This window comes from Tachypleus tridentatus, chromosome 5 (genome assembly GCF_004210375.1).
Source record: "Tachypleus tridentatus isolate NWPU-2018 chromosome 5, ASM421037v1, whole genome shotgun sequence".
Taxonomy (NCBI): Eukaryota; Metazoa; Arthropoda; class Merostomata; order Xiphosura; family Limulidae; genus Tachypleus; species Tachypleus tridentatus.
Window position 1 is genome coordinate 46,260,330 of NC_134829.1, and position 26,675 is coordinate 46,287,004.

General features: G+C 30.8%; 2 protein-coding genes and 1 long non-coding RNA gene across 3 annotated transcripts in view; 2 read left to right on the plus strand and 1 right to left on the minus strand.

Moving 5' to 3' along the window:
* Positions 1-9,706, plus strand: part of LOC143251078 (uncharacterized) — a 76,779-nt gene extending 67,073 nt beyond the window's left edge. Inside the window, exons 3-4 of the mRNA XM_076502441.1 lie at positions 8,080-8,176; positions 9,581-9,706. Of these exons, the coding sequence (XP_076358556.1) occupies positions 8,080-8,176; positions 9,581-9,678 (195 nt within the window). The 3' untranslated portion in view covers positions 9,679-9,706. The remainder of the gene's footprint in view (positions 1-8,079; positions 8,177-9,580) is intronic.
* Positions 6,795-26,675, minus strand: part of LOC143251079 (uncharacterized) — a 40,471-nt gene continuing 20,590 nt past the window's right edge. The window contains exon 2 of the long non-coding RNA XR_013028487.1: positions 6,795-10,753. This is a non-coding gene — a long non-coding RNA (uncharacterized LOC143251079). The remainder of the gene's footprint in view (positions 10,754-26,675) is intronic.
* Positions 16,910-26,675, plus strand: part of LOC143251248 (uncharacterized) — a 28,462-nt gene continuing 18,696 nt past the window's right edge. Inside the window, exons 1-2 of the mRNA XM_076502693.1 lie at positions 16,910-22,294; positions 24,751-24,862. Coding sequence (XP_076358808.1) covers positions 17,010-22,294; positions 24,751-24,862 — 5,397 coding nt within the window. The 5' untranslated portion in view covers positions 16,910-17,009. The remainder of the gene's footprint in view (positions 22,295-24,750; positions 24,863-26,675) is intronic.

Below are 26,675 nucleotides of genomic sequence, written 5' to 3' on the forward strand. Positions count from 1 at the left end.
AGGTTTCATGCTTTACTGCATACATAGATCAGAAATAATGAGATTTTGTTTATATTTAAAAAAAAAATTTTAAGGGATGATACAAGAATTATCTGTTGTGAATCAGGCAACTAAGCTAATTTGAGACAATTAAAAATTAAATTTCTAAATATTCACAATCATTTAGGAGAAAAAAGATAGCTGAAAGTCAAAAACCAGCTTGACTCTCGAAGTTAAAGAAAATATATAAATTTAAAAAGTTTAAATTGAGTGCTATGATTGGAGGTTAAAAATATTATAGAAGATCAAGTCAGTTGGTCAAACTCAAAATTAAGAAATTGGAAAGGGTTTGTGAAAAAGATTGGTTGAAAATGTAAATATAAACTATAAAGATTTATTTAAAAATGTTAAAGGTAATCAAAAAATTAGAACGGGAATAGGGCCTTTGGAGCTCAGTAAAACCTTATGTCTGATGATCATAAAATATCTAGGTTATTAATTTTTAATTTATGTTGATGAAGGTTTAAATATTTTTGTCCTCAACAGTTGCTAGATGAAACAAAATTAAACAATATTATCATATTGGCTTTGAACTTGTTAAGAAACAATTTTGAAGTTTAATGACTGATAAATCTCTCTAGCCAGATAATATTTCTCAATGCTTTTGAAAGAGGTTAAGGATGGATATGTGAACCACTTGTAAGTTCTTGAATATTAAGCCAGCACTAAGGAAGGGATTGAAAGTTGGCTAATATTACTCCTTTTTTTAAATGAGGGATAAAAATTGTTCTAGCAGTTATAAACTTATTACTCCTATGTCAGTGGTAGGAATGGTGATATATGGACAATGAATGTCTCACCCTCACTGCACAATGTCTCACCAGGTTTTAGAAAAAAAAAAGGACAATGCCTCACTGAAATATTTTTTATGTAATCAACCTTTTTTTATTTTTTATTAGTTTTTTAAAGACATCTTGAAAGTTTGTTTGTTTGCAATTTTAGGTTTGTTTCAAAGTGAGAATCTAATTTGATAATTATAGATTGTATTTTTCAAGATGAGAAATTACACATTGTTGCAAAAAGTTTGGCACTTTTTTGCATAAAATTAGCATCTCATTAGAAAAAAAAATGGTTCTATTTCAATAAAACAGCTATCAAACATATTGTTTTAGTCAAATACAAGATGCTAAAAAATCTTCATAAAATGATTGAAAAATACAAAAGACATACTTACACACACAAAAAATTGTCTGGACACAAAACAAAAAATATTATGATTCAATTCATGTAAAGAAAATCTTTTAGCAATTGCCCACAATTGAAACATTGTTCTAAAACTTCTTGAATATTTATAAAAATTAGAGAAGTTTTGGTGGTTGACTTCATTTGATTATTGCATTTAAGTCTTATAGTTACAACCTTTCACAAAGTGTGCATCTTATGCTTTATCAGAGAAATGCCAAATATTTGCAACAAAGTATCAAATTCTGTATTTGTGAATAGGAATGCGACATCAAAAGTTAGTTTGTTTTAAAGCAAGAATCAGTAATCATGGAAGTGAGTCATTGTCCTGGATCTGGGAATGGTTTTTAAAAGTCTGGTAAAATATGCCCTGTAAAGTAATTTTAAAAAGTTTAAGATCTTTTTTCATAGCCAAAATGTAGAAAATCTTGCTTTACTAACATTTAACATTTTTTTCAAAAATTTTACTGCTTATTTACATAAGGGGGACATGGATTTTCAGAAAGCAGTTGGCAAAGCTTGTTCAAAAATTATTTCTGTAGACATGGAAATGAGTTGACTCATTGAACAGAAGAAATGATTGGGTAAAAGAAAGAAGAAGATTTTTATAAATGAAATTCAGTCGAACCAGATTAATGTCACAAGACTGGTACTCATGGATCAGTGTGAGGAGCTTTGGACTTCTTGATATAAGTCAACGACAAATATGCTGAATAATTTATTTAAATTTGCTAATTATTTTATGGATTTTAGATGTTGCTGCTTTACAACAAGGCTTAGATAATTTGATGAGTTGGGTGAATAACTGGGAAATGGGTTTTAATTCTAATAATTGCAAGATAATGCATTTTGGTCATCATAATTTCAGTTATAAATATAATTCAGATGGGAATAACCTTGACAGTACTATGGTAGAAAGGGATCTTGGTGTTGTGTTGATCAATCAATCTCTTATGCCATCCAAGCAGTGTGTTGTTGAATGGAGAAAATAAGCTTTTAGGCTGTACTTGCAGAAATACTGAATATAAGTGTAAAGAAATTATAATTTTATTGTATAAGTTACTGATTAGGCCACTTTTGGAGTAATCTGTTCAGTCTAGGGTTCCACTCTTTGGGAAGGACATTTAATTGTTGAAAAGAGTTCAGAGAATAGCTACTAGGATGGAAAGGTTGTCATATGGGGATAAGTTATGATCTCTGAGATTGTTTTCTCTTGAAAAAATAGAGTTAGAAGAAATGTGATTGATGCGTTAAAGATTGTTAAGGGAATTGACGGTGTTGATGCATCATTTTTTATCTTAATGGTGAGAATGAAAGGACTACGAAACACAAATATAAATTTTAACAGGATAAATCATTTCAGCTAAAATGGTTTTATTTTTCTAACAAGACATTTAACCTTTAAAATGGGTTATCTTCAGGTGTGGTGGAGATGGTAAATTTAAGTAAGTTTAGGGAAGGTCATGATAACTGTTTAAATAATGACTAGCTTTGAATTGTTTTTCAGTTGTTTAGTTCAGTGAATTGTACAGCATAAATTTTCCAACAAGTTCACTTTTATCCATGAATGTTATGGCATGTTATTGAATTTCATTGTTTCTGAATGATGAGTAAAGCTAATTCAAGATAAAGTAAATAAAAAATATTAATAATAAACAGTTTGGTGTTGAGACCTTTTACATATTGTGAACCCTGGTGTCTGTCTTATAGTTCGTCTGTCTCCTATTTGAAAAGCTGTGCACGCAGTCAAAACTCAACATTCTCTTTTGAAATGACGGTAGAATATAAATTATAATTTTGACGTTAAATTATATTTCACAATCAGGATATTCTGCACTAAACTGTTAGGAATTAACCATACTATCATTAACATTATAAAATTTGTGATGTAACTTAAATAATAAAAATGTAGATTTACTGTATGTTATTGCTGAACATCTCTCAGAATGACTGAAATGTTCAACAATTACTTTTTATAGTAGGTAGTACAAGTAGTTCAGAACATTGACTCTGAGTGAAACCAGGAGTTCAACACAACTAACCTTTTTTTAAAAAAGTCCATGATATAACTTAAATTGATAGATTAATTTAAATCTTTCCAATAATTTGATGTTGATACTAATTGTAAGCCTAATTGTAATGTTTATTGACTCAAAAAATTGATAAATATTAATGCTCAGACATTTAACCTGTTTCATGCCTGAAAAATATTTCTTCAAGTTACTGATAATAAAAATAAAACATTTGGATTACAACTTTATCTGATATCCCTGATAAGTCCTGGGTTGGGGTGAAAAATGTCACAGGTACTGATTAAAGCACGTATTGTGTGGTAACAAGCAATGAAGCTTATTTTTATTTTTCTAAGTTCTTATAAATTAACATAAAGTAATTACTACAACATTGTAAAATCTGTAGTAGAGTATGTTTCATTTCGTTATAAACTTAGTAACACTTTTTGCAGTTTGCTTGTAATAAAAGGTTTTTGATCTTATGTGATAAATGTTAACAAGTTATTCTTTATACCCACATATGGCAGGAAAAGGATGGATATTCTTCTTGCTGTGTAATTATTGATAAAGAATGTATCTTGTACCATAATAATCTAGTTTTTTTGTATATTATTGTAATGTAGCAGCATATATGTACATATATATGTATGTGTGTGTTTATATGTGTGAGAAATTCACCAAGAACTTAGTACATTTTGTGCCTTGTTATTATAGATTATCTTTTGGATTAACATTCTAATTAAAGTGAAAACAAAAAAGACTGAAGTGAACACAAATTCCTGGCTAATTACTGTTCCTGTTTCTTTTTAGTTTTAGTACTGCTGCCTTCCTCTAATTTCATAACATGCTGAACCATTCATAGTGTGGTAAGGAAAAGCAGTCATAAGGTTTATCCACATCTTCTAGCACTAGATTTATTTTGTTTTAATATTTACTCACCAGATCTAATGCTCCTTCATGGTTTTTTCTTGGGATAAAAGCTTTAAAAATTAAGATATTATTTCATTAGAATTTAAGAGAGAACAACATATGATACCTAACTTTGTAAAACAAAGAATCTGAACAGTTATAATTATTTATTTTTGTATCAAACTGTAAAATTTATAATTTATATTTTAAGAGAATTACTGTTACATAAACAAACTCCCTTTCTCTGTAAATGATAAAAGTAAACTTCTGTTTTATAAAGTAAAATTTATTCTGGTATTTACAGGTAATTCATTCATGACATTTTCAAAACAATACCCAAAACTCGAGCACTTTTAAACAGTTGATTATTCACCTTTATGAAGAAACTGACTTGCAGGGTTTATATTTTTAAGTTGATTTTTTTTATCCTACTTGTTTTCTTAACATCATAGATAACAGAATATTATAATACCTTTGAGACTCGTAACAAGTTGGTTTTACAAAAATATTTTTTAAATCATTAGACATAATTCATGCGATTACAGATTTTGGTCTAAAGCAGTGAAGGTTCTATTGTGCAGTAACTTATGTGAACACCCTTCTAGGTTGTTAATGAATTTTCATTCTTTTAGTGCAATCAATTAAAATGAAATTGGTTTATTAATAAAATGATTAAATTACTTAACTTCAGGATAAAAAATGCATTTTTGTCATTTCTTTTATACTTCAAGTAGTTTGTGTTGCTTTTGCTTGAAATTTTTAAAGTATTGTTATAAAATATTCCTGAATAAAACAGATATTTATATATCTAAAATAGGAGCTCAGTTCAGAGGTTCATCAGTCATGGACATTTTTATTCCTCTCTAATTGTTTTGTGTACCCTTTATCAGTATAAATCTAAAGTGTTAAATGAATGTGAACGTCTTAGAACCTCATTATTTTAAATAATTGTGCATAATTAATTTTGTTTAGCAGTCTCTAGTTTTCTTGAGAGCTGATTTTCTTTCATTAAGAAATTAAGTTCAGATAGATTTTTGAAGCTTGAAATATTATCAATAGTATTTGGTTTATAACAATAATTGGTATAGGTCAGTAATGTGGTATTACTAGTAAAGTTGTTCACCTGCACAGTAGTCAGTTAGGCCTACTAATTGGAGGTTTGTAGAATATCAGACTTTCCAGTCCACAACCAGAATTATTAAGAAGAAGAAACTCAACACCAAGAATTTTAAAGGACACAAATATTTATATAGAAGACTGATAACAGCAAGATTGAAATTGTATTTTCTAAACTTATCAATTTGATGTATCTCTCCTGTAAGTTAAAATAAAAACTAACTTTTAGAAATAAATGTGAAACCGAAGTTAAATTAAATTTGAATTTCAGAAATAAAAAGAAGTTAAATCACAGTCTAACAAAACAACTAAACTTTCCCAAGTTACTTAAAAAAAAGTTAAAATTGAGTTTGAAAGCTGATACAAAAGTTAAATAAATTAACTAGCATAATGAAAGAAATGTTTAAAAGAAAGTATATTGAGTTATATATATATGGTTGAAAAAATAATCCTGTCTTAAAGGAATAAACTTGGTTTTAAATTTAAGACAGAATATAAGAACAAAGCTAAAGTTGTACATGAAACATCTTACATTCAAGATCTGTGTCCACAGAGAGTTAAAATCTAGGGGATGACCCTAGATAGACCCCTGACCTTTATCAGACTTGCCAACAGTAAAGATAAGTTTCTATTTCTGGATGTCATGTGTTATCTTCACAGCAACATAGTTGATTAATTGCCAACTAGTGAATTCAAATTTAGCATAATTTATGAAATTAAAGTCTCACTTGGTCAAACATGTGGATTCAAACTGAGAACCTTGAAAACAAAATTTGAAAAGAATTTAAATCTTAACCGAGGGTGTAGCAGAAAAGAGCACCATTTCTTAATTGCTCTGTGTTCATGCATATTTATGTTTTATGATAACTGTTATGTTTGTTTAATAATAATTAAAAGTCAATACATATTTAATTTTATTTTAAGTATGTCATTTCTCTCTGTAATGAACAACAGAACAATGAAAAGTTATAGAAATAAATGTAGATATAAAATGACACTAACTTGCAATAAAAATATTAAATGTAAAACAAAATGTGTTTGGACAGTAATGGTGTGCAAATAGTCAAGAAAGTATTCATTTGTAATTATCTTAAAATTTTAAGAATTTTTATAGTGAGGGAATAATTATTTTTAGGTGATTTTTAATACTGTATTTCTTTTTCTGTCTACCATGTCAAACCTTTAGCTGATTGAGTCATTATTTCTCAGTTATAGCTTATGAATTGTAATCTTCCTGTACCTGTCAGCAGTCAAGGCATCATCAATTTTGTGCAGGTTATCAACATCTTTGGCTGAGTTGCAGCTCCTGACTTCTACTGATCCTTCACCTTGTTTTTTCTCTGCCATTGAATAAACTACTTTTAGTTGATATTTTTACGTATTCTAGTTTATCTCAGATGAGCCTCCAATTGATGTTGCATATTACAATTTCAAATAGCCTGAAACTGAATTAAGTTTCAATTTTAATTTAAAAGATAATTAAATGTTAATATGCATCAAATTTACGACATTTGCCAACAAGATTAATACACAAAATTTTCTTTCTTAATACAAATATATTTTATTATACAAACAATAATATAGTTTATAAGAACAGTTATTACAAATAATGATTTGTATACAAGTTTTACAAACTTACAAACAATACTGAGTCATCTTCCTAGCCTTGAATTGAATATTTTGTTGACAGCTCACTATGAGTGAATTAATTCTGAGCTGACATTGTTACATTTCATTGAATGGGGAATTAGATATCTCCTCACTGATCTCATGTGAGTTTTTCACAGATGAAGTTGTATTATGTCTTTATAGAAGTTGATTTGCTGAAGTTAAACAGTTTATAATGTTTGAAATTTATAAATGTTCCTGGTCAAATATCTGTAGTTTTCAAACTAATGAGCATAAATCATCTCTCTCTCTGTTGCATTGGTTACCTTTTGTAAGCTTGAGAGGAGATTATTCCAGAAATTTCAGCTAAGGCAACAATCCTGACAGTCACTAGTATTTACATACACACGTAGTACATTTTTGATTCTTACACTCGAGAATCTTCTACAGCTATAGTGAACAGATGAGAATTTCACAATACAGATTTAACAGTATCAGTTACATGCATATCTGAGTATGTATTTAACTGAAACAAACATCAATATTAAAATAAATCTGTAATAGTATATCCTTGGCAATACTGAATAATTTGTATTACTTGTTTGTGGTCCAATTATTATTTCACCTTTAGGTTTTATATAGTATTCTCAACTGTAGTTTTTGAATGATACATCTTTATTGAAGGTAATTCATGTTTATATTCACCTTACTGTTCTCAATGTGACATTAACTCTTGTATTTAGAAACATGTTATTAGCAAGATCATTTCTTAATCTTAATCTGTCTTTCAACTTTAATCATTTCATATACCATCTTCAAACTTTTGTACATTGGTCTTATTGAAATAAGGAGCTTTGCTAAAATATTTCTTATGGAGTATGTTTACCCAAATAAAACTTTGATTTGTCATGCAATATCTCAGTCCTACTAACCATAACTAGAATGTCGAATTAGTACTTCTAGACATATAGTATGACTACTTTAATAGACTTTATCTGATGTGCAACTTTCTGATTAGTTGGAAGATGACCAATCACAATATGTGACGTAACTCTGGAGCAGTATTTTCACATGGTAGTCCCATAATAGTTGTCTTTTGTGCCATTTTTGTTCACAGTTTTCATAATTATTTTATATATTGTATTTTGTATACTTACATTTGAAATCTATGTTCATGAAATAGAGATAAACTTGTATTTTTATCATTTAACAGGAACTTGAAATGAGAATAGGAACACAGAAACAAACTCTGAGTGCACGAGATGAAAGCATCAAGAAACTTATGGAAATGTTACAGAATAAAGGTGTAGGTGAGTAATTCAGGGACATTTTGTTTGGAAAATAAAATAAAAGGTATCCTTCCTAGTTAAAAGCTGTTTGTACAAGGCACTGTACAAAAGAGCAGAGGGTTGAAATTGTAATATTAAAATTAATTTTAATATGAAAATCAGGAAATCATATGAAATCCATAATTGATGAAATGTCATATATTAGAACTGCATTCTGACATTTTTGCCATTTTTGAATGTAATGCTACCAAAACTGCATCACCTTAGGGAAGGGTGTATAACATGTGAAAAATATTCATGCACTCAGATCATACATATGTGTTCAGATGCTGATATTCCTTGTGCTTAACAGGACTGGAAAACAAAGGTAATATGGATCATTTTGGGAAACCAGGAACATTAGTAAGTAATATCTCAGCCAGGCTAAGCAAAATTTAGCATTTTGTAACAAGTGAGAATCACCAAAACAAAGATCAATGGTAAAGTCTGTTCTGAATCTCCAAGTAACAGTACACAATATAATAAGGAAAAACCTTCTTTTAAAAAAGTGGCCCAGGTCATGTGTATACAAGTTGCTTCAACTATATTTTCAGTAGAGGAAAACCAACTGTATAAAATTGTATTATGGTATATACTGGGTAAAGTAGCAGTATGTGGAAACACTATAAAGAGTATGTGTACCTTGGTAAATGTAACTGGACTCACGTGATTACCTACCACTTAAAGAATGAAAACTATTTTTAATCATAGTAAACATGTCACAAAGTTTCTTTTTGAAGGTATGTGTGGTCACCACTGGATAATGTGCTTGTGGGAAGTTAGGGATTAGAAAAATTAAACTGTGATTATTATCAGATCAATGTTGTGGGCAGTTAGTACCACAGAGAAATACCAGCTTTGTACAGAAACAAGACAACAGGGTATGAGTTCTTCAAGACACGGCTTTGAATCACACTTTCAGTTCACACATCAAGTGGACGAAGAATGAAACTGATATTCAAGCTGTTTTGTGTGAAGTTGTATTAGTAAGTTGTTGGGCACAACACTTTTGAACTTCTGTGTAATTGTACTGCTAGGAAATGTTATTATTATACACTAGGTGGATTGTGGAAACAATGATGGAGGAGTGGTTTACTTTGTACATGACAAACTCAAAGTCTTTTGTAATGGAAGTATGTTGCAAAGTTCTTTTCAAAGTGCAAAGTCATTGGATAGATTATCTTGGACATAATAACATGGACTTAAATTATCTTATGAGGTTACAAAATTGTTTTAATATAACATACTCTACCTTCTATGTAAGTAATTACAAGAAACTCAAACCATACAATAACACAGATGTTCTAGTGCTTGAACCAAGAAGTGAAAACGTTTTCTGGTCACTGTTATTTTATAATGTATAGTAATATGTGTTTTGTCTGACAGGAGGTAAAATGCTAGAAGAGGAGAAGTTAGAGGTGGAGAGACTGAAAACAAGACTTGCAGAAGAACAAAATAAGTCTCGCATTTTGGTGCAATGCTAGAAAACAGAGAAAGGGAACTGGGAAAGGTAAAATTCAGCTATTTCAATAATTTAGAAAAGAACTCACGAAAATTTAATTTATTTTCGGTCCGTCTCTACTTTCTGGGAAAAACCAAAATGTCTACTTTTCCTATTGGTTGAAAATTAGGTACTTAAAACTGTAGAAAGTAATGGTATCTTACTTTTTATTTTATGTGAATAAATAAAGACAAAATAAACAGTTATAAAAACTAACAAATGTGAGTAGTTTGGTAATGACAGTAACATATTAAGACTGCTACAAGTTCACATTAGAAACAATAAATTTAATTTATTTAAAAAAATTACCTTGGGGAAAGTTAATTCATCATATTACTAATATATCTTTATAATCTGTAGTGAATGTTTTATTCTATACTAAGAACAGTTGAAGCTTCAGTTCTAAGAGTCTTTACTAACAACAAGGGATTATTAATTGGAAATCTACAAGTTTAGAAGAATATAATTGCAGTTTGAAAATGCTGAGTTTGGATTTCTACATATCACAGAACTGAGCTTCAAACTCCTAAATCCACATCATAACTTTGACTCATGTAGTTAGGCAAGAAAAAGAACTAGAAAGAAAGAAACCCAACCTTTGTATATTATCACATTATCTGATACAATACTTACACTGACTAATTGTACCACATAGTTAGAACATTGATCTGCTTTATAATGTAATGCTTATTTTGTTTATTTATATTGTGGCAGGGATTTAATCTGAAAGGAAAGTAGGTCCTTCCTGAACTGGTATGTTCAAGGGTATTTGTATCCCTCTTTGCATTGCTTGTGAGTGAGTATAATAATATTATCATGGAAACTTAAGTCTTGCATCAAGTTACATCAGGAGTGCAAGTTAATTTTTTTTATTTTGGAGATGAAGTCAGAGAACAGTGGTCAGCTATAGAGGAGGCAAAGTTTGGCAGACTACAAAGCTCAAGTATAACTTGATGACCCCTTTTCAGGGTCAACATGTTGGAAGAAATCTGTAAATCTAATGCCTTGAAAGAGGGAATGGGAGTACCTTGAGAAAGCCCAAGCTGCCCTTTGGCCACCTATAAAAAAAAGTATAAAATATAGTTTTTCTTCTAAAATTGTGAATTAACATTTTTGCATTTACATCCATTATTACTTTTATTCCTAATTTATTCTTAGATATATCAGAGAAATATTGTGGAATATTTAATTTGTAATGTTACTGTTTAATGATATAATTTTCCAAATGAAAAGGTATTATACACATTAGTAGAAAATCAAACAAGTTTTTTGTTGTTAAGAGGTAAAATTTTTAGATCCTACTAGATTATGTAGATTAGTTTTTTCTGTGATAAATAATTATCATTGATGTAACTTTCTATAATTTGATTCCCAAAGGTACGATGGTAAGTCTACGGGTGCACAATGCTGAAATCAGGGGTTCGATTCTTCTTGGTGGGCTCAGCAGATAGCCCAGTGTGGCTTTGCTATAAGAAAACACACACACACACACACACACATACCTAATAATTTGCTCTTCAATTCTAACTTTATATTGGATGAAAGATAGCAAAATTTAGGTACAAATTACTAGTAACTTTTTATCCAAATTTTAAATTCTTTTAGGCAGGATTAGAGTAAATTAATGAATGGGATCTTTATTTGCTATATTTTTGTGCACCATCATGTGTTCATGCATATCTGATTTTGATTTTATTTCTTATTAGGATTAAGCAGGATTAAAATGAATTAGTCTCTGAGACCTTGTTGAAAGGACCTGGCCTCCTGAGTATAAAACTGTAATTAAATCTGAAATTAATCATGAGATGGAAGAGTTGTGAGCTAAATGTTCGTACTTGAAACACTCACTCTGTGAAATGTTATGTCTCAACTAAAAATTAGTGTTTGGAAAACAAGACCATTATAGACTTTCTGAAACCAATGTTTAATATGTGTTTAAAATTTGAATTTGGTTTTGAACTGTCCTGAAGAGCTATCAATATTTACTGATGTTTTTTTGGCAGTTATCTGAAAAAAGTATCTTCAAACTTCAAAGTCAAAAGTTTTACTGCTACTACTATTACTATTGTTGCCCATTTCAAAATCTGCCTGAAGTTTTATTTTGATTTCAAGTTTCTAAATTTCTACAACATTCTCAAATGAAATGTTTTCTGAATGAACATGTTTTATAAAGATTAGATATATAAAGGTCTGACATCATTGGAAGTGATTGGTATTTCTAGTATTTTTTTTTATATCAAAATTAAATGCAGAAAATAAAGTATCTGTGCCCTGCTGCTAAGTGTTAAATAACGTTACATACATGGACATAGACTACACGTTAGTATTTTATAAAGTAATCTGGTTGCATCATTTTTATTCAAAGCATTTCTGTGTGAAATATATTTCATGGTTTATTTGGTGGATAATATGTTTTTTATATAATTATTACCATTTTTAATTTAAAAGGTGCATTTGGATTTTTTTATTGAAAAAAAAACACCTCATTATTAAAATTTGGCACCCGCTTGTATCGGTTGTATTGTTTGCACAATCATCTGATTTGTGATCTTTTATTAAAAGTAAAATTTTGCTCTTTAGCAGTTTTGTTGCATTTTTGTAGGACACTGGTGGGGTTCACCGAGGTATGATTACCTTACACTATTCACAAAATATCTTTTTATCTTTGACTATCTTTCAAGTAAATTTCAACTAACTAAACTATTTATTTTTGGAATGATAAGCTTATAATCTATGTTTGAATGTGCTCTGAAAAATCCTGACATCAAATCTTAGAACTTGCTAGGTGTTCTATGCCCTCTGTGGCCCGGCATAGCCAGGTAGTCAAGGCACTCGACTCATAATCTGTGGATTGCGGGTTCAAATCCCCGTCACACCAAGCATGCTCGCTCCTTCAGCCGTGGGAGTGTTATAATGCAAGGGTTAATCCCACTATTCGTTGGTAAAAGAGTAGCCCAAGAGTTGGCAGTGGGTGGTGATGACTAGCTGCCTTCCCTCTGATCTTACACTGCTAAAGTAGGGATGGCTAGCACAAATAGCCCTTGTGTAGCTTTGCACGAAATTCAAAAACAAACAAACATCTATTCCCTCTAGCTAGCAAATTAAAATATAGCTTGCATCAATATTGTTAGTTTGATTAATTTTTTAATAAGATTTTTATATTTTTTGTATCAAAATTGAGCACAACTTTGTATGTTTTATATGTTTTATTTGAGAAATCAGCTGATGTCTGATCTTTCATTAATAAAATAAAATTTGTTTTCTAAACAGCATCATTTAATTTTTGTAATATACTGAAGGCATTGGCTGAAACATGACTGCTTTATGATGTTCATAAAACATCTTTTTCTTCCAGATATAATTGCTAAAGAATAGTTTATTATACTAATAAGCATTAAAGAAATACAAAAATCTGGTAAATCACATTAAAACAAACCTGACAGATAGATCTGCCTGTATTCCTAAAAAACAAGAGGTCCACCTGTTGTAAGTGCTAGGGATGTTTTGGCATGTTTTTAACTTGCTAAAGAATAGTTTATATAACGGTGTTTTATAATGTACGACTGGGACGTAATATCTAAACTAAAACTCATATTCTAATTGTTTGCGACAACCTGTTTGTGATTGAAGTTAGTTCTACAGGTTGAGGAACTACGAATCGAGCTGAATCGTCGAGATCAAGAAATTTTAGGAATGGGAGCGAAGATGCGAACGTTAGAAGAACAACATCAAGAATATCAGCGACATATAGCTGTGCTCAAGGAATCTCTATGTGCCAAAGAAGAGCACTACAATATGCTTCAGGCTGATGTAAGTAATGAAATAAATCAATAAATAATCATTAAGATATCTTCTGTATTGACACATGTACCTGTTACTTTTTATTTTCTTATATTAATGTTCTTTCAAAATTAAACTAGTCTATCAAATGTATTTAGTAAAGTTTTTGTTTTTTTTTGAAACTGGTTATAATAATTACAGGTGGCTCAAGAAAACTTATGCATTTTAAAAAAGAACAAAATTAACATATGTCCATGACTTCAAAACGAAAATTTAGGGGGCACATAACATGAAAAGAAGGGTTAATCTTTTAAACAATTACTTCAAATTGTTAGTTTTTGCTTGCTTAACTTTTTATCATCTCCACCTGTGTATTTATGTACACTAGACATCATCTCTGTTCATATATTTATGCATTCTATTCATCATTTTCACCAGTATATATATGAAAAATGTCTCGCTCACCATCCATGTGCTTCACACCTGTTTTTTTGATATGGTAAGGATAAAAACCCTTCCATGTATGATAAGGGATTAAAAATGTTTGAATCAGCTTGAAAAAAAAATGATGTTTTATACAGGCATAACAAATTGATAGTAATATTAAGATATGACATATCCTGAGATTTATTACTTGCATATATATTTTAGCAGTTAACTGAATATTTTTTCCCTTGGGAATAATAGTTTTAATGTAAAAATATTTGAACTATTAATGAATTAACTGTTGTTTTATTCTCTGTTTTTTAATTGCTCACAAAAGACAAGTGCATTAATGACTTATCTGTATGGCTGAACAAATTTTATTGTTTGTAAATTCATTTCTTTATTGATTTGCATTTGTTATTTTTATTTGTTACTTCTCTTTTCTGTTTCTATTATCTCTTTTTAGAAATTTTGTAGTATTTCAGTAGTTACTTGACATGTTGGGTTGAATTAATTTTCAATTAACTTTAGTTGAAATATATTTTAATTGTTCATTCCATGTTGTACTTTTAACTATTCTTACATGAAGCGTATGACGTATTTTTAGTGTTCTATTTCATTATTAGAAATTTATAGCTATCATAAGAGCAAGAAAGAAAATACTGACAAGTTATAACACAGCTGTTTGAAATATGTACTGGATTGTTAGGACTAGTTTTGAAACTGATACTGAAACCAAATCTGACAAAAGTTAAATATTTTATTTAATGCCAAAACAGAAGAAAGATTGTCTTTTCAACAATATTGCACTTAATGTTGCACTTATAGTAATTACATCATAGTGAATGGACCTGTTGTTTACCAATGAAGAAGAAATCTGTACCTTTTGAAAGTGCTTGTGGTTTTCATAATATTAATTTTATGATACTGTGTGCTTTGTCTTTGTCATAAAGACATAGCTAAGTAGAAAATAAATGATTTTTTCTTATCCATTATAGTAAAATTTTTTTTTTGTACAGGTTGAAGAACTGAGAATGAAACTGGAAGAGAAAAACCAGATAATAGAGAAGAAAACCCAACAGACTACATTAAGCACACAAGAAAAGAACAAATTAACACATGAAAATCAGGAACTAAGGGATCACATGGAAATTAAAGACAGGAAAATAAACGTTTTACAAAGAAAGGTAGAATATAGTTCGCATTAATTTTCAGCACGGATAAAGATTTTTTTTCCAAAAAAAAGCACAAAACATTTGTGATAGAAAACTATATTGATGAAAACAATTCTAATTTGCACTATAAACGTAATGATTGTCTTAGAAAAACATTTTTAACTACTGCCAGTCTTCTTATTACCGTCTCTCTGTTCTGTGAATATTTTTGGAAAAATATTGTTAACTTTTTTTATAGTGGCATTACTCTAAATATATACAGAAATTGAGTATATTATATTGAGATGGTTTTGAAACTCAACACTGTTTTACTGTCCATGTTGCTACGTACAGTTATGCTCTGTCTTTCATGTCAGATCCACAGTCATCTTTCTTGCATGGTTTCCATCAGTCATCTAGTGTACAATTGTGGCAGTTTCCTAGCACTCACTTCAGTAGTAAGTCATACAAAAATCCATATATTCTGTTTATGGTGACTTGAACAACGTCTTCTTACAGAATAACACGAATACCAATTTAATTTCCAGCTGCTTGAGTTATGCAACAGTAGAACTTGTATATAGGTGACTTGTGTCACTCTTCCAAGTGAAGGCCATGTTACTTACTGTTGTTTAAGATACATGAATGGATCTTGCAACTGATCTTTGTGTTTATGGATAGTCATTTGTTCTAAAATGCTACACTTTGCCTACCATGACTGGTGTGACTTGTTGTAAATCTCTTTCTGGATGGTCCTAGTAACCTAAGTTGATCCATATTCCTTTGTTTTCTAATTATATTAAGTACCAAGGATATTGCTGTCTTTAAAATTTTAAACCCTTGATTGTAATATTTTGCACTGGAAAATGCTGTTCTTGAAAGCAACCACACAATCTACAAAATGCCAGGCAATGCCAAAGGGTGGTTCTGATAGATACTATTCTACTCACAACTTAATATTGGTTGTGGTTGTAACATTACTTGCTAATTTTCATATTTGTAATTGTTTTAATGTATCATACTTGTCCTTACATATTTGTATCATAGTAAACACCATGAACTATGAAAGTCCAGTCTTGTATGAGTGAAAGTAAAATCCAGTGGTTTAAGTAGAAAATCTGTAAATCATTAGCAGTATATTATTAAAGTTCTAAGTAAAATATCAATATTTACAAAAACAAAACTGGTTATTAAACACCTGTTTGTTTGTTATTGTTGTTAATATTTTTTGTTTCTAGATATTTTATTTTTTAGAATGTGAACCTTCTAGAAGCACATATCAGTAAATCATGAATGGTGAGTGATTTATGTGAAGGTTTACACAAATCTTGTGAATGAATAAACTTTTAGTTTTAGATATATGTTTGTATTATATGATCTGATTGTTAATGAAGTTTGACATTAAAATCAGGTATGACATACATATTGCATTTTTAGCTTATTTAATGAATAAATTTAATTTTCAGATTTCAAACTGAATATTTATAATAACATCTGAGCTCAGTACACTATATGATGTTAAGTTTATACAGAAGGACTTTTGACTTAATTTTCTTCAAGCTAGATTGAAAACCTTGAGGATTTGCTAAGAGAAAAAGACAACCAAGTTGACATGGGAAGGGCTAGATTAACAGCCTTACAAGCTCACCACTCATCATCTGAGGGAGCAGTTTCCAGTCTGGAAGAAGCCATCAGTGATAAAGAAAAACAAATAAGCCAACTTCGGGATCAAAGAGATCGAGCAGAGCAGGAAAGAAATGAAGAAAAGGAGTTTCATGAGCGAGAGATAGCCGAGTACAAGATGAAGATGCACACATTAGAGAGTGAGATGGAGAAATTACAGGTGAGGTTAGAAAAAACAGCTTCTGAGAAAGATAGGGTTGAAGTCAGACTTGAAAATTCTCAATCTGAGCTCGGGCAGGCTAGGGCTGAGCTCGATAAACTTCAGTTTGAAATGAACCGAACACATTCTAGTTTGGAGAGAGGAAGAGGTGAAAGTTCTCGTTTGGGTTTGGAGAATGACCGTTTACGTGAACAACTCGATAAATTAAAGGCAGAATTAAGTAGGTCAGAAGAAACGTACGGATTGAAATCCCAACGTTATCAGTCGAACGAAGTAGAAATGTTACAGGAAAAACTGGATAAAGTCCAATGTGAGCTTAGAAGAGCTCAGGCCGAACTTCGAATGAATCAAGCAGAGCAAGATCGATCGAGAGGAGAAGTTGAACAGCTTCAAGAGAGAGTTGAAAGATCTCAGGGGGAGATTTACAGACTCAAAGCTAAGTTAGAAAATGCTCAGTCAGAGAGAGAGAGTATTCAAGAAGAATATGACAGATTGCAGAACTCTATCGCTCGGGCTCAAGTTGAGAGAGATAATGCTTTCACAGAATCAGATAAACTACGAGGTGAACTGGAACGGGTTCAGATAGCGCTAAATAAGTTAGAAGGGCTTCATGAGAAAACTCAGTCTGCTTTAGATAAGTCACTGGTAGAGTCTGATAAGCTTCAGGATGAACTAGAAAAAGTCAGGAGTAATGTGAGTATTATTCAAGAAGAAAGAGAGCAAACTCAGAGTGAGCTGGATTGCATCAAACTAGAAATGCAACACATGAAAAATGAAATTGAAAAGTTACAAAAAGAAAAGCAATCCACTCAACAGGAAGCTGAAAAATTGAAAGAAAAATGTGAAAGAGCACAACTTCAATATCAGAATTTACAGAGAGAGAAGGATTATTGCCATAATGAAATAGAAAAATTGCAACAGAAGACTGATCTTCTTCAGGCTCAGTTGATTAAAATTCAGAAGGAAAAAGAAAACTGTCAAATTGAATATGAAGTTGTTCAGGAAAGACTGAAAAAAACTGAAACTCAAATGGAAAGGAACCAAATGGAATATGAAGGTTTCAATAATGAAACAAAAATGCTAAGAGAAAAACAGGATCAACTGAAGGAACAACTGGAAAGAGTACAAGACAGTCGAGACCTATGCCGTGCTGAAAATAAAAAAATTCAAGACAAATTGGATAAAAAGCAGTCTGAGGTATATAATTTGGAGTCAAGGTTAGAACAAGCACAAGTTGAAGTGGAAAGACTAACTTTGGAGCTAGAAAAAGCCAAAACAACTGCCATTCAAACTAAAGATGACCATAAGCAGTCTCAACAAGACTTTGAGACTCTTCAGGAAAACTACAATAGAGCAAATACTCAGCTGCGCAGATTTAAAGAATCAGAAGAAAAACTGAGAAGTAAACTTGATCGTTGTCAGCTTGATCTGGAAGTTTTACAAGATAGGTATGATAAATCCCAAACAGAACTACGGAAAGTTCAATATGAGAAAGACAGCTTACAAGCAGAGATTGATTGTATGTTTGTAGACCTTGATAAAACTAAATCTCAAGCAGGAAGAACATTAAATTCACATGAAGAGGAAGTATTGAAGTTACAAACCAATTTAGAGAAAATGTACGAAAAGGTAGAAAGACTCCAAACTGAGCTCCGAAGAACCCAAAATGAAAATGGTCAGCTAGAATCTCAGAGAGATAATATGGAAATTGAAATACGGCAGTATCAAACACAGATTTCCAGATACCAGGATTCTCATGAAAAATTGGAAGTTAGTCAGGCAGATATAGAAAAATTGAAAAATAAGTATGACAAAGCTTTAATGGATCTGGATCGGGTTTACGAAGAAAAAAATAAACTGGTTTTGGAAATTCAAAATTTGCAAGATGAAGTTAGCAAACTGTATGATGGGAAAAAAGAGGTAGAGAAAAGCAAACAACATGAAGATTATGATAAAATAAACTATGAACTGGAAAAAATTAAACAACAATATCAATTTAGAGAAACTGATGTTTGGAAACTTGAAGGTCAAAATCAGAAACATGTAAAGGAAATTGAAAAACTTCAAAAAGATCTTGAAATTGCTCAGGAAAAAATTCATAGGTATAGATTGTATGATGATAATAAAAGACAAGATTTTGACCAACTGACAGAAGAAAACCAAAAGTTGAAGGATAGCGTGGAACAATTTGAAATAGAATTGGAAAGAATAAAAAGAGAAAGAGACAGACTTAAGTCTGAAATTGAAATGATCCAAGAGAAACTTGATTTACATGCATCACGTGAAAAGAAACAAAAGCTCCAAAATGAGAGACTAGCAACAGAAAAGGATGGTCTTCAAGAAATTTGTAACCATGCACAAAAAGAGCTTGAAAGAACAAGAAAGGATAGAGATAGGTTAGAAGTTGACATGGAGTTACTTCAGGCAAGGTTCGATAAGCAAACATCACGTGATGGTGATCATAGGCAAGAAATGGGTAAGTTGTTGACTAACAATCAGCAAGTGAGTATGAAGCATGATAAGTTACTGTATGAACTTGAAAGGGTTCAACTAGACCGAAACAGAAAGCTTAAAGAAATAGAATCTTTAGAAGAAAAACTTAATAGCTATATTTCCAGGGACAAAGAGCAACAACAAGAAATTGAAAGAATTTCTGCAGAAAACAAAAGACTTAAGAACAGCTTAGATGATATTCAAACTGAAGTGGATAAGCTAAAAAGAGAGAAAATGAGAAAACAAAGAGACTTGGAGTCAGCACAAATGAGGCTTGAAAATTACACTTTGAGTAAAGGTGATCAGAGAAGTAATATTGAGAATGTGGTAAGTGAAAATCAAAGACTGAAGTTAAACGTAGATGAATTGCAAATTGATTTAGAAAATGAAAGAAGAGAGAGTGATAAAAAACACAGAGAAATTGGAGTAATTTGGGAGAAACTAAACAGTTATGTATTAATGAACGATGAACAAGCAAATGAAATCCAAAAGTTGATAGCAGAAAATAAAAATCTTAAAAGTGATCAAGTTGAGTTGAGTTCACAGTTGGAAGAAGCATTTGGAGAAAAAGACAGAAAGCATGGAGAATTTGAGTCCTTTAAAGAGAAGCTTTACAGTTATAGTTTAACTAAGGATAAGCATGAGGAAATTGTAAGATTAGTTTCAGAAAATGAAAGGCTAAAAGCAGAATTAGATGAACAAAATAATGACTTAAGAACATTAGAGAAGGAAAAACAGAAAGAACACCAAGATCTTGTGTTAATACAAGAAAAACTTCTCAGATGTACTTCAGTTGAAGATAACCACAAAAAGGAAATTGAAACACTTGTCACAAATTTGGATGAAATAAAATCTAAATTAGATGAGACTCGCACAGAGAGAAGCAAACTGAAAACAGAATTAGGCTCTCTTAAGACTAAACTTGAAAAGTACGCTGCATTGGAAAATAAGAGCGAACAAGAAATGTACAAAATGCTTGACGAAAATAAAGAACTTTCTCAAAAAGTCAAACAACTTGAAATGGAACTGAATAATTTAAGAATAGATACAGAGAAGAAGAATGTTGAATTAGATGCTGAACAGAAAAGAATTAGGAACTACGTATCTTCTGAACAAAAACAAAAGGATGAATTTGAGAAATTAAATAGTGATAATGCACATTTGACAGAAGAAGTGGAGAGACTTCGTATACATTTAAAAAACATAACAGAAGATAGGGATAAAAAACAAATAGAGCTTGAACTGCTCAAAAATAAATATGATAAACAAATATTATTAGAAGATGAACTGAAACAGGAGAAGAAGAAGTTATTAACAGATAATAAAGTTTTACAGGAAAAACTAAGTCATCTTCTTACAGATTTAGAGGAAGTACAAAGAGAAAAAAAATCTCTGCAGACAGAACTACAAGATCTTCAAGCTGCTTTAGACCGTACACAAGCACAACTAGAAAGACTTTATGTTAACCAGCAGCAGTCAGATGAAGAACGTCAGCAAACGACCAACGAAACCGAAAAACTAAGGCAGCTTGTGAACAAATATGAATCAGAAATTGAGCAAACTAAGTCTGAAAATAATCGTTTACAGAAAGGCGTTTCTCAGTTAAAACAAGATGCCGAAGATGCTAACCGATATATTGCCAGTTTACAAGAAACCCAGAAACATGATAAAAGTGTACTGGAACACTTACAGGCAGAAAATAAGTTGCTAGAAAGAAACTTTGAAAAATCACAAAAAGAGCTACAACTAATCAAGATGGAAAAAGACAGATTAAATGAGGAGATTCTTGTATATGAAAAAGAGCTTCAAAAATACAGAGAAGTAGTAGAAGAAAACCAAGATATTTTGGCAAGATCAGAAACAGAGCTTGAAAAGTTACAATATGAATTCCAAAAACTAGAGAGAAAATGTGACAAAACAGAAGAAGAGAATGAAGAACTTCAAGGAAAATTAAGTGTAGCTCTTCTGACGATAGATAAAAACCAAAAGCAGTTACAACAGACTAATGAAGACCTTCAAAGCACAAAAAATGAAAAAGAACAGCTAAAACAGTTTCTGGCTCAAAACAAAGAAACCGTAGAAACAAGTTTCCAAGAGGAACGGCAAAACATTGAGAGAGAGTTTGAAAGATTACATTCGGAACTGCATAATCGTAAAGCAGATATTGATAAAGTGAATGCAGAGGTACAGAAATATAAGAAGCTTTTAGCAAACTCTCAAGAAGAAAGTGATAAGCAAAAATATCAAACTCGCAAAGAGGTGGAAAAACTTCAGACAGAGGTGGAAAACTATAAATCTGAACTACAAAGTGCACATGAAGAAATTCAGGATTATCAGAAACATTTAGGAAAAATTGAAGAAGATGTCAGAAGATTGAGTGCAAGGAAACAGGAAGTCGAAAAACAGTTGGAGAGTTTTAGACAAGAAGCAGAAAAGCACAAGAATGAAGTTAGAAAAGCTAAAGAGGAAACCCAAAAATACCAATTGCAGGTGACAAAATTACAAGAAGAGGCTGGAAACCAAAGTGTTTTGAGACAGCAAACGGACAGAGAAATGGAGAGAATGAAGCTCGAAGTTGAAAATCATAAGGCAGAGGTTCAAAGAGTTAATGAAGATATCCAGAAATACCAACAACAGTTACTTAAGATACAAGAAGAAAAACATTTGCAGACACAAGACAAAGATTTAGAACTAAAGTCAATGCAAGAGGAAATTGCGAAAAAGAAAGAAGAAGCAAACAGAGCTAATGAAGAAATTCAAAAATATAAAAAAGAACTATTAAAGCTACAAGAGAAGTTAGTAAAGGTCAGACTTCTGAACAAAATCAGCCCCTGGAAATCGAAAAACTTTATCAAGATTTTGAAAAACAAAAAACTGAAAATTCAATGTTACATGAAGAGATGAGAAAGCTAAAACAGCAGTTTAGTAAAGCACAGGAAGAAACAAAGTCATTTGCTGTTGAAAGAGAGAGATTTCAGAATCAGTTGGAGAGATTAGTGCAAGAACTGGAAAACAGGGAGGTTAGTGGACATTGCTCAGCCATTTGGAGTTCCCAACTCATGGTTTCAGTTTTGGTTCATTTTGCGATAGAGCATTGCACTATTTGTTTCAAGATCATATTTTGTTTTTTCATTATTTCTGACTGCTGTTTCTGTTGTTTAATAATTATTTCTATGATTTTGACACATTTTACTGCCTTCTTTTATATGCACAGTTCTATGATTTTATATATTTTATAGTGAGGAATAACTCGTCAGTTGAAACACAATGTGCATGACTAAGTAAATGCAGTTGTTTTGTCGTAATATTTTTATGTTGAAGAAAGTAACGGATTTTCTCCTTTCTTCTTTCTATAAAACTTATTGATGTTTATATTTATTTTATTCAGTACTTCATCACTGGGAAAAAAAACTTCAAAAACCCTGAAAAATGTCAGAAAACATTTATGTTTTTTTTTTCATTAAGCCTGTTGTGTTTTTTACTGTTACTATTTACATTTTTTCACATTAATTATTGATTTAATAAAGAAACCTAAGAAGAACTTGTATATCATATTTTAATGAGAATGTTTAAGTTCTAATTTATTCTTGTGTTTTTTATATAAAGTAATTTATCATTTCTTAGCAGTTAAGTTTTTGGAATAATGAATTACTGTTTGTTGTGAATTATATATATATATATATTTCCAAATACATTTACTAATTAGCCATGACACACAAAGAATAATTGAAAAGTTATAAACATTAGTATGATTACTGTTAGTAAAACCAATATTTTACAGTGCGAGGTGCAACGTCATTTATTTATCCAAATGTTAAGATAATAGCTTGAAAGACATGTTTTTTGTAGTTAATCCCATATTACGAATCAAAGAAACAGACATATTAAGTACAGTGAGCTCATTTTTTATTTTACTATTAATTTTAATTAATTCTTAAATATGCTACTAGTAACATCCATATGTTTTCATTCATACTATAAGTCATTATCAACTATCTCCATCATTGTAATTAGTATACACAACCATGTTTCATCACTCTTGATACAAAATAATATTAACTTTAAATTTTAGCAATTTGAATACCTAACTTTACAGTCTTATCTTTAAATTCCTTTAAAATAAATATCATTCTAAATCATCAAATTGTTAGGAAACTGAATGTACAACACTTTTTTATGATTTTTGAATCTTTATATTTTTAACTTTTAAAATGTTTAACATAAAAATTTGAATTTTTACTTCCAATTACACTTCTTATGGTATCAACTTCTAAGAAGAAATTTTTCTCCAAATGTAAAACTCTAGCTATTGCCAATTTGATTTTCTAATTAATACTTTAATAACCCTAACATAAATAATATTTTTAATTTAATATTATAGACCTGCTTCACTTTTTAAACCCCAGGAGGCACTGCCAGCATCCTGCCAGAAATCTGAATTTACCCACTGCACAGTGGTAGTGTTCAATAACATTTATATCTCTTTGGCTGAAAAACTGACCCAAACCGTGTTGTTATTAATCTTTTATAAATAGACTATAAATCATATAAGGTATGTTGATTATTAATAGGACATCATGGAAACAATTCCTGCAGAATGTACAAGAAATTATGGGTCTAAAATAATTAAATCTGAAAGCCTATATGCTCTTTTTCTGCTGTTTAAGCATTGTAATTCTGCTCATAATAAAATACACCTTTAATGTGACTCAGTTCACATTTTATTTTCAAGAATGTAAATTATAATTTAAAATAAATATACAGATCATAATAAATACATATCAAATACATTGAAACATTTCAATAATACCTCTTTTGCAGTATTACAAATTGGCAGCCTTTGACAACACCACCAAATTTGTAAACCTACTTGTTGCTGATATTAACTTGTGCATTAGCTAGCGACTGGCCTAATATGAGTATCTAAAAAGATATATTAAAAATATTACAAAGGCACATATTTTAATTAGTTTTTTAAACCAATGGGCATAAGCTTACTGAGTTGATTTATTAATTAAGTACTTATTCAATGGACCCTGTTTTCCAGCACTTGATTCTCACCCATGTGAAGGACACTAAACCCCTAAAATGCCTTTAAAGTGTGAGGGACCATTTCAAGAGATACTCCATCATTTCTCAAATTGTCAAAGCCCTTCTCAGCTTTCTAACTGTAGCTTTAAACTATGCAGTGTTTCTTATACATTGATAGATCCTGTATTTAGGTTTTATATATTTACATCAAATAATATCATAAAATTAACTACAAAAAGTAATCATTTTATTCATCAGGCAGAACTTCAGGCCTTACGGAGTCAACAAAATGATTCAAACAAAATTAGTTTGGTGCATAATTCTGAAGTCACAACATTACAGAAACAACTAGAAGAAAACAGAATAATGTGGATATCTTGGAGAAGGAGCTAAAAAAACTGAAAGAGGCATTAGCTTATATGGAACAAGAAAGAAAACAGGTGAGCTACTCACTTCTATATATATAAAGCATAAAAATATGTATGTGTCTATCTATTTGTCCTTCATATAACTACGACTAGGCCAATCTCAGTAGTTTGGAACAAGGGGCAGTATGCTAATAAGGGTTCACAGCCTCCTACTACCCCATTATATTATTACTGTTATTGAGAATTTATTATCTCTGATGTAGATTAACATTAACTACAGACATAGATAATGCCACATCCTTATTACATTTTGTGTAAACATTTTATACATGTCAGAAAATGCACTAGCACTCTCTATGAAGGAATACAATGACAGAAATGTCTTGCAGTCTTGCAATACTACATAAACTTTGTTGAAGCTTCTATCCAGCAGCCACCATAAAGCTGATACGAAGATCCATTTTTTGAGTTATACCCACTTCCATCTTTGACCCATTACCTTTCAACTCTGGCCTATGGAATACTTCTGTGCCCAATGACTATTGATTAATTAATCACATGAAGCACTGTGAGAAGGCATTAAGAACTGGGAGTTGAAAACAAGTAACAGACAGCACACTTAAAACACTACTTTGGCACTACCTCTTCCTACAAAGCTATCATGAGCATCACACAATGTATAACATGTTTTAAGTATATACATAGTGAGTTCCTAAAGTTTATACAAAATATGTGATGAGGTAATATGAATACCATAATAATAGGTTATAAATGGTTGGGTTGTTGGTTGATTTAGTGTTTTATGGCACAAAGCAGCTAGGCTATCTGTGCCAAACGTCCGTTAAAAAGGTAAAAATAAAGTAGATGTAGTAAAATTCATAAAAGGAAATGAAGGTAAAACAAAACAGCATTGAAAAACATAAATAGCTTAAAACCAATGTTGACACCTAGTCTATAATCTTAAGAGAGAAAGCAGAGTAAGAGAAGTTGTAGAGGACTTTCTCTAGCAAAATGGTAATGATCATAACCCACCAGGAAGACTAACAGGTAAGTACAAGAACCACTGTCAGTCATCTGAAGTTGGCCTTTCCAGTCTTGGTTCTGGGTTATGTGTCATTACGGCCATTATCAAAAGGTAAAGTAATAAAAGTTTTAAAAAACATGTAGTAAAATTGTAATAATAATTTGCCAAATGTTCAGTAAAAAGGTAAAAGTAAAGTAAATGTAGTAAAATTCATAAAAAGAAATGAAGGTAAAACAAAACAGCAATTGAAAAACATAAATGGCATAAAACCAATGTTGATATCTAGTCTACAATCTTAAGAGAGAAACTACAGTAATAGAACTTGTAAAAAGACTTTCATAATGGTAATGATCATAACCCACTAGGAAGACTAACAGGTAAGTACAAGAACCACTGTCAGTCACCTGAAATTAGCCTTTCCAGTCCTGGTTCTGGGTTATGTGTCATTATGGCCAGTATCAAAAACTAAAGTAATAAAAGTGTTAAAAGACATGCAGCAAAATTGTAGTAATAACTCACCAGGACGACTAACGGGTAGTTCAAACAGCAGCGTTAGTCACCTGAAGTTGGCCTTTCCAGTCCTGGTGTCGAGTTATTTAGTGTCATGGCCATTTTCCAATTTCAAATCAAACTAGAGAGATTGAGACCCTTAAAAGGGAACCACAATCAAAAAGGTGTAATGAATAAATATCAAACACTTAAATGACATTAAAAATATTAATGACCATTAAAAAAACTAATAACTTTATCAAGGTGGACAGTGTCAATGTCACCAATAAGACTGTCTAATGTTATGGACAAACCTTGGGACAGAACATATTTAAAATAGTGCCGTTGTTGAGAGTCGTAATGATGGCAAGA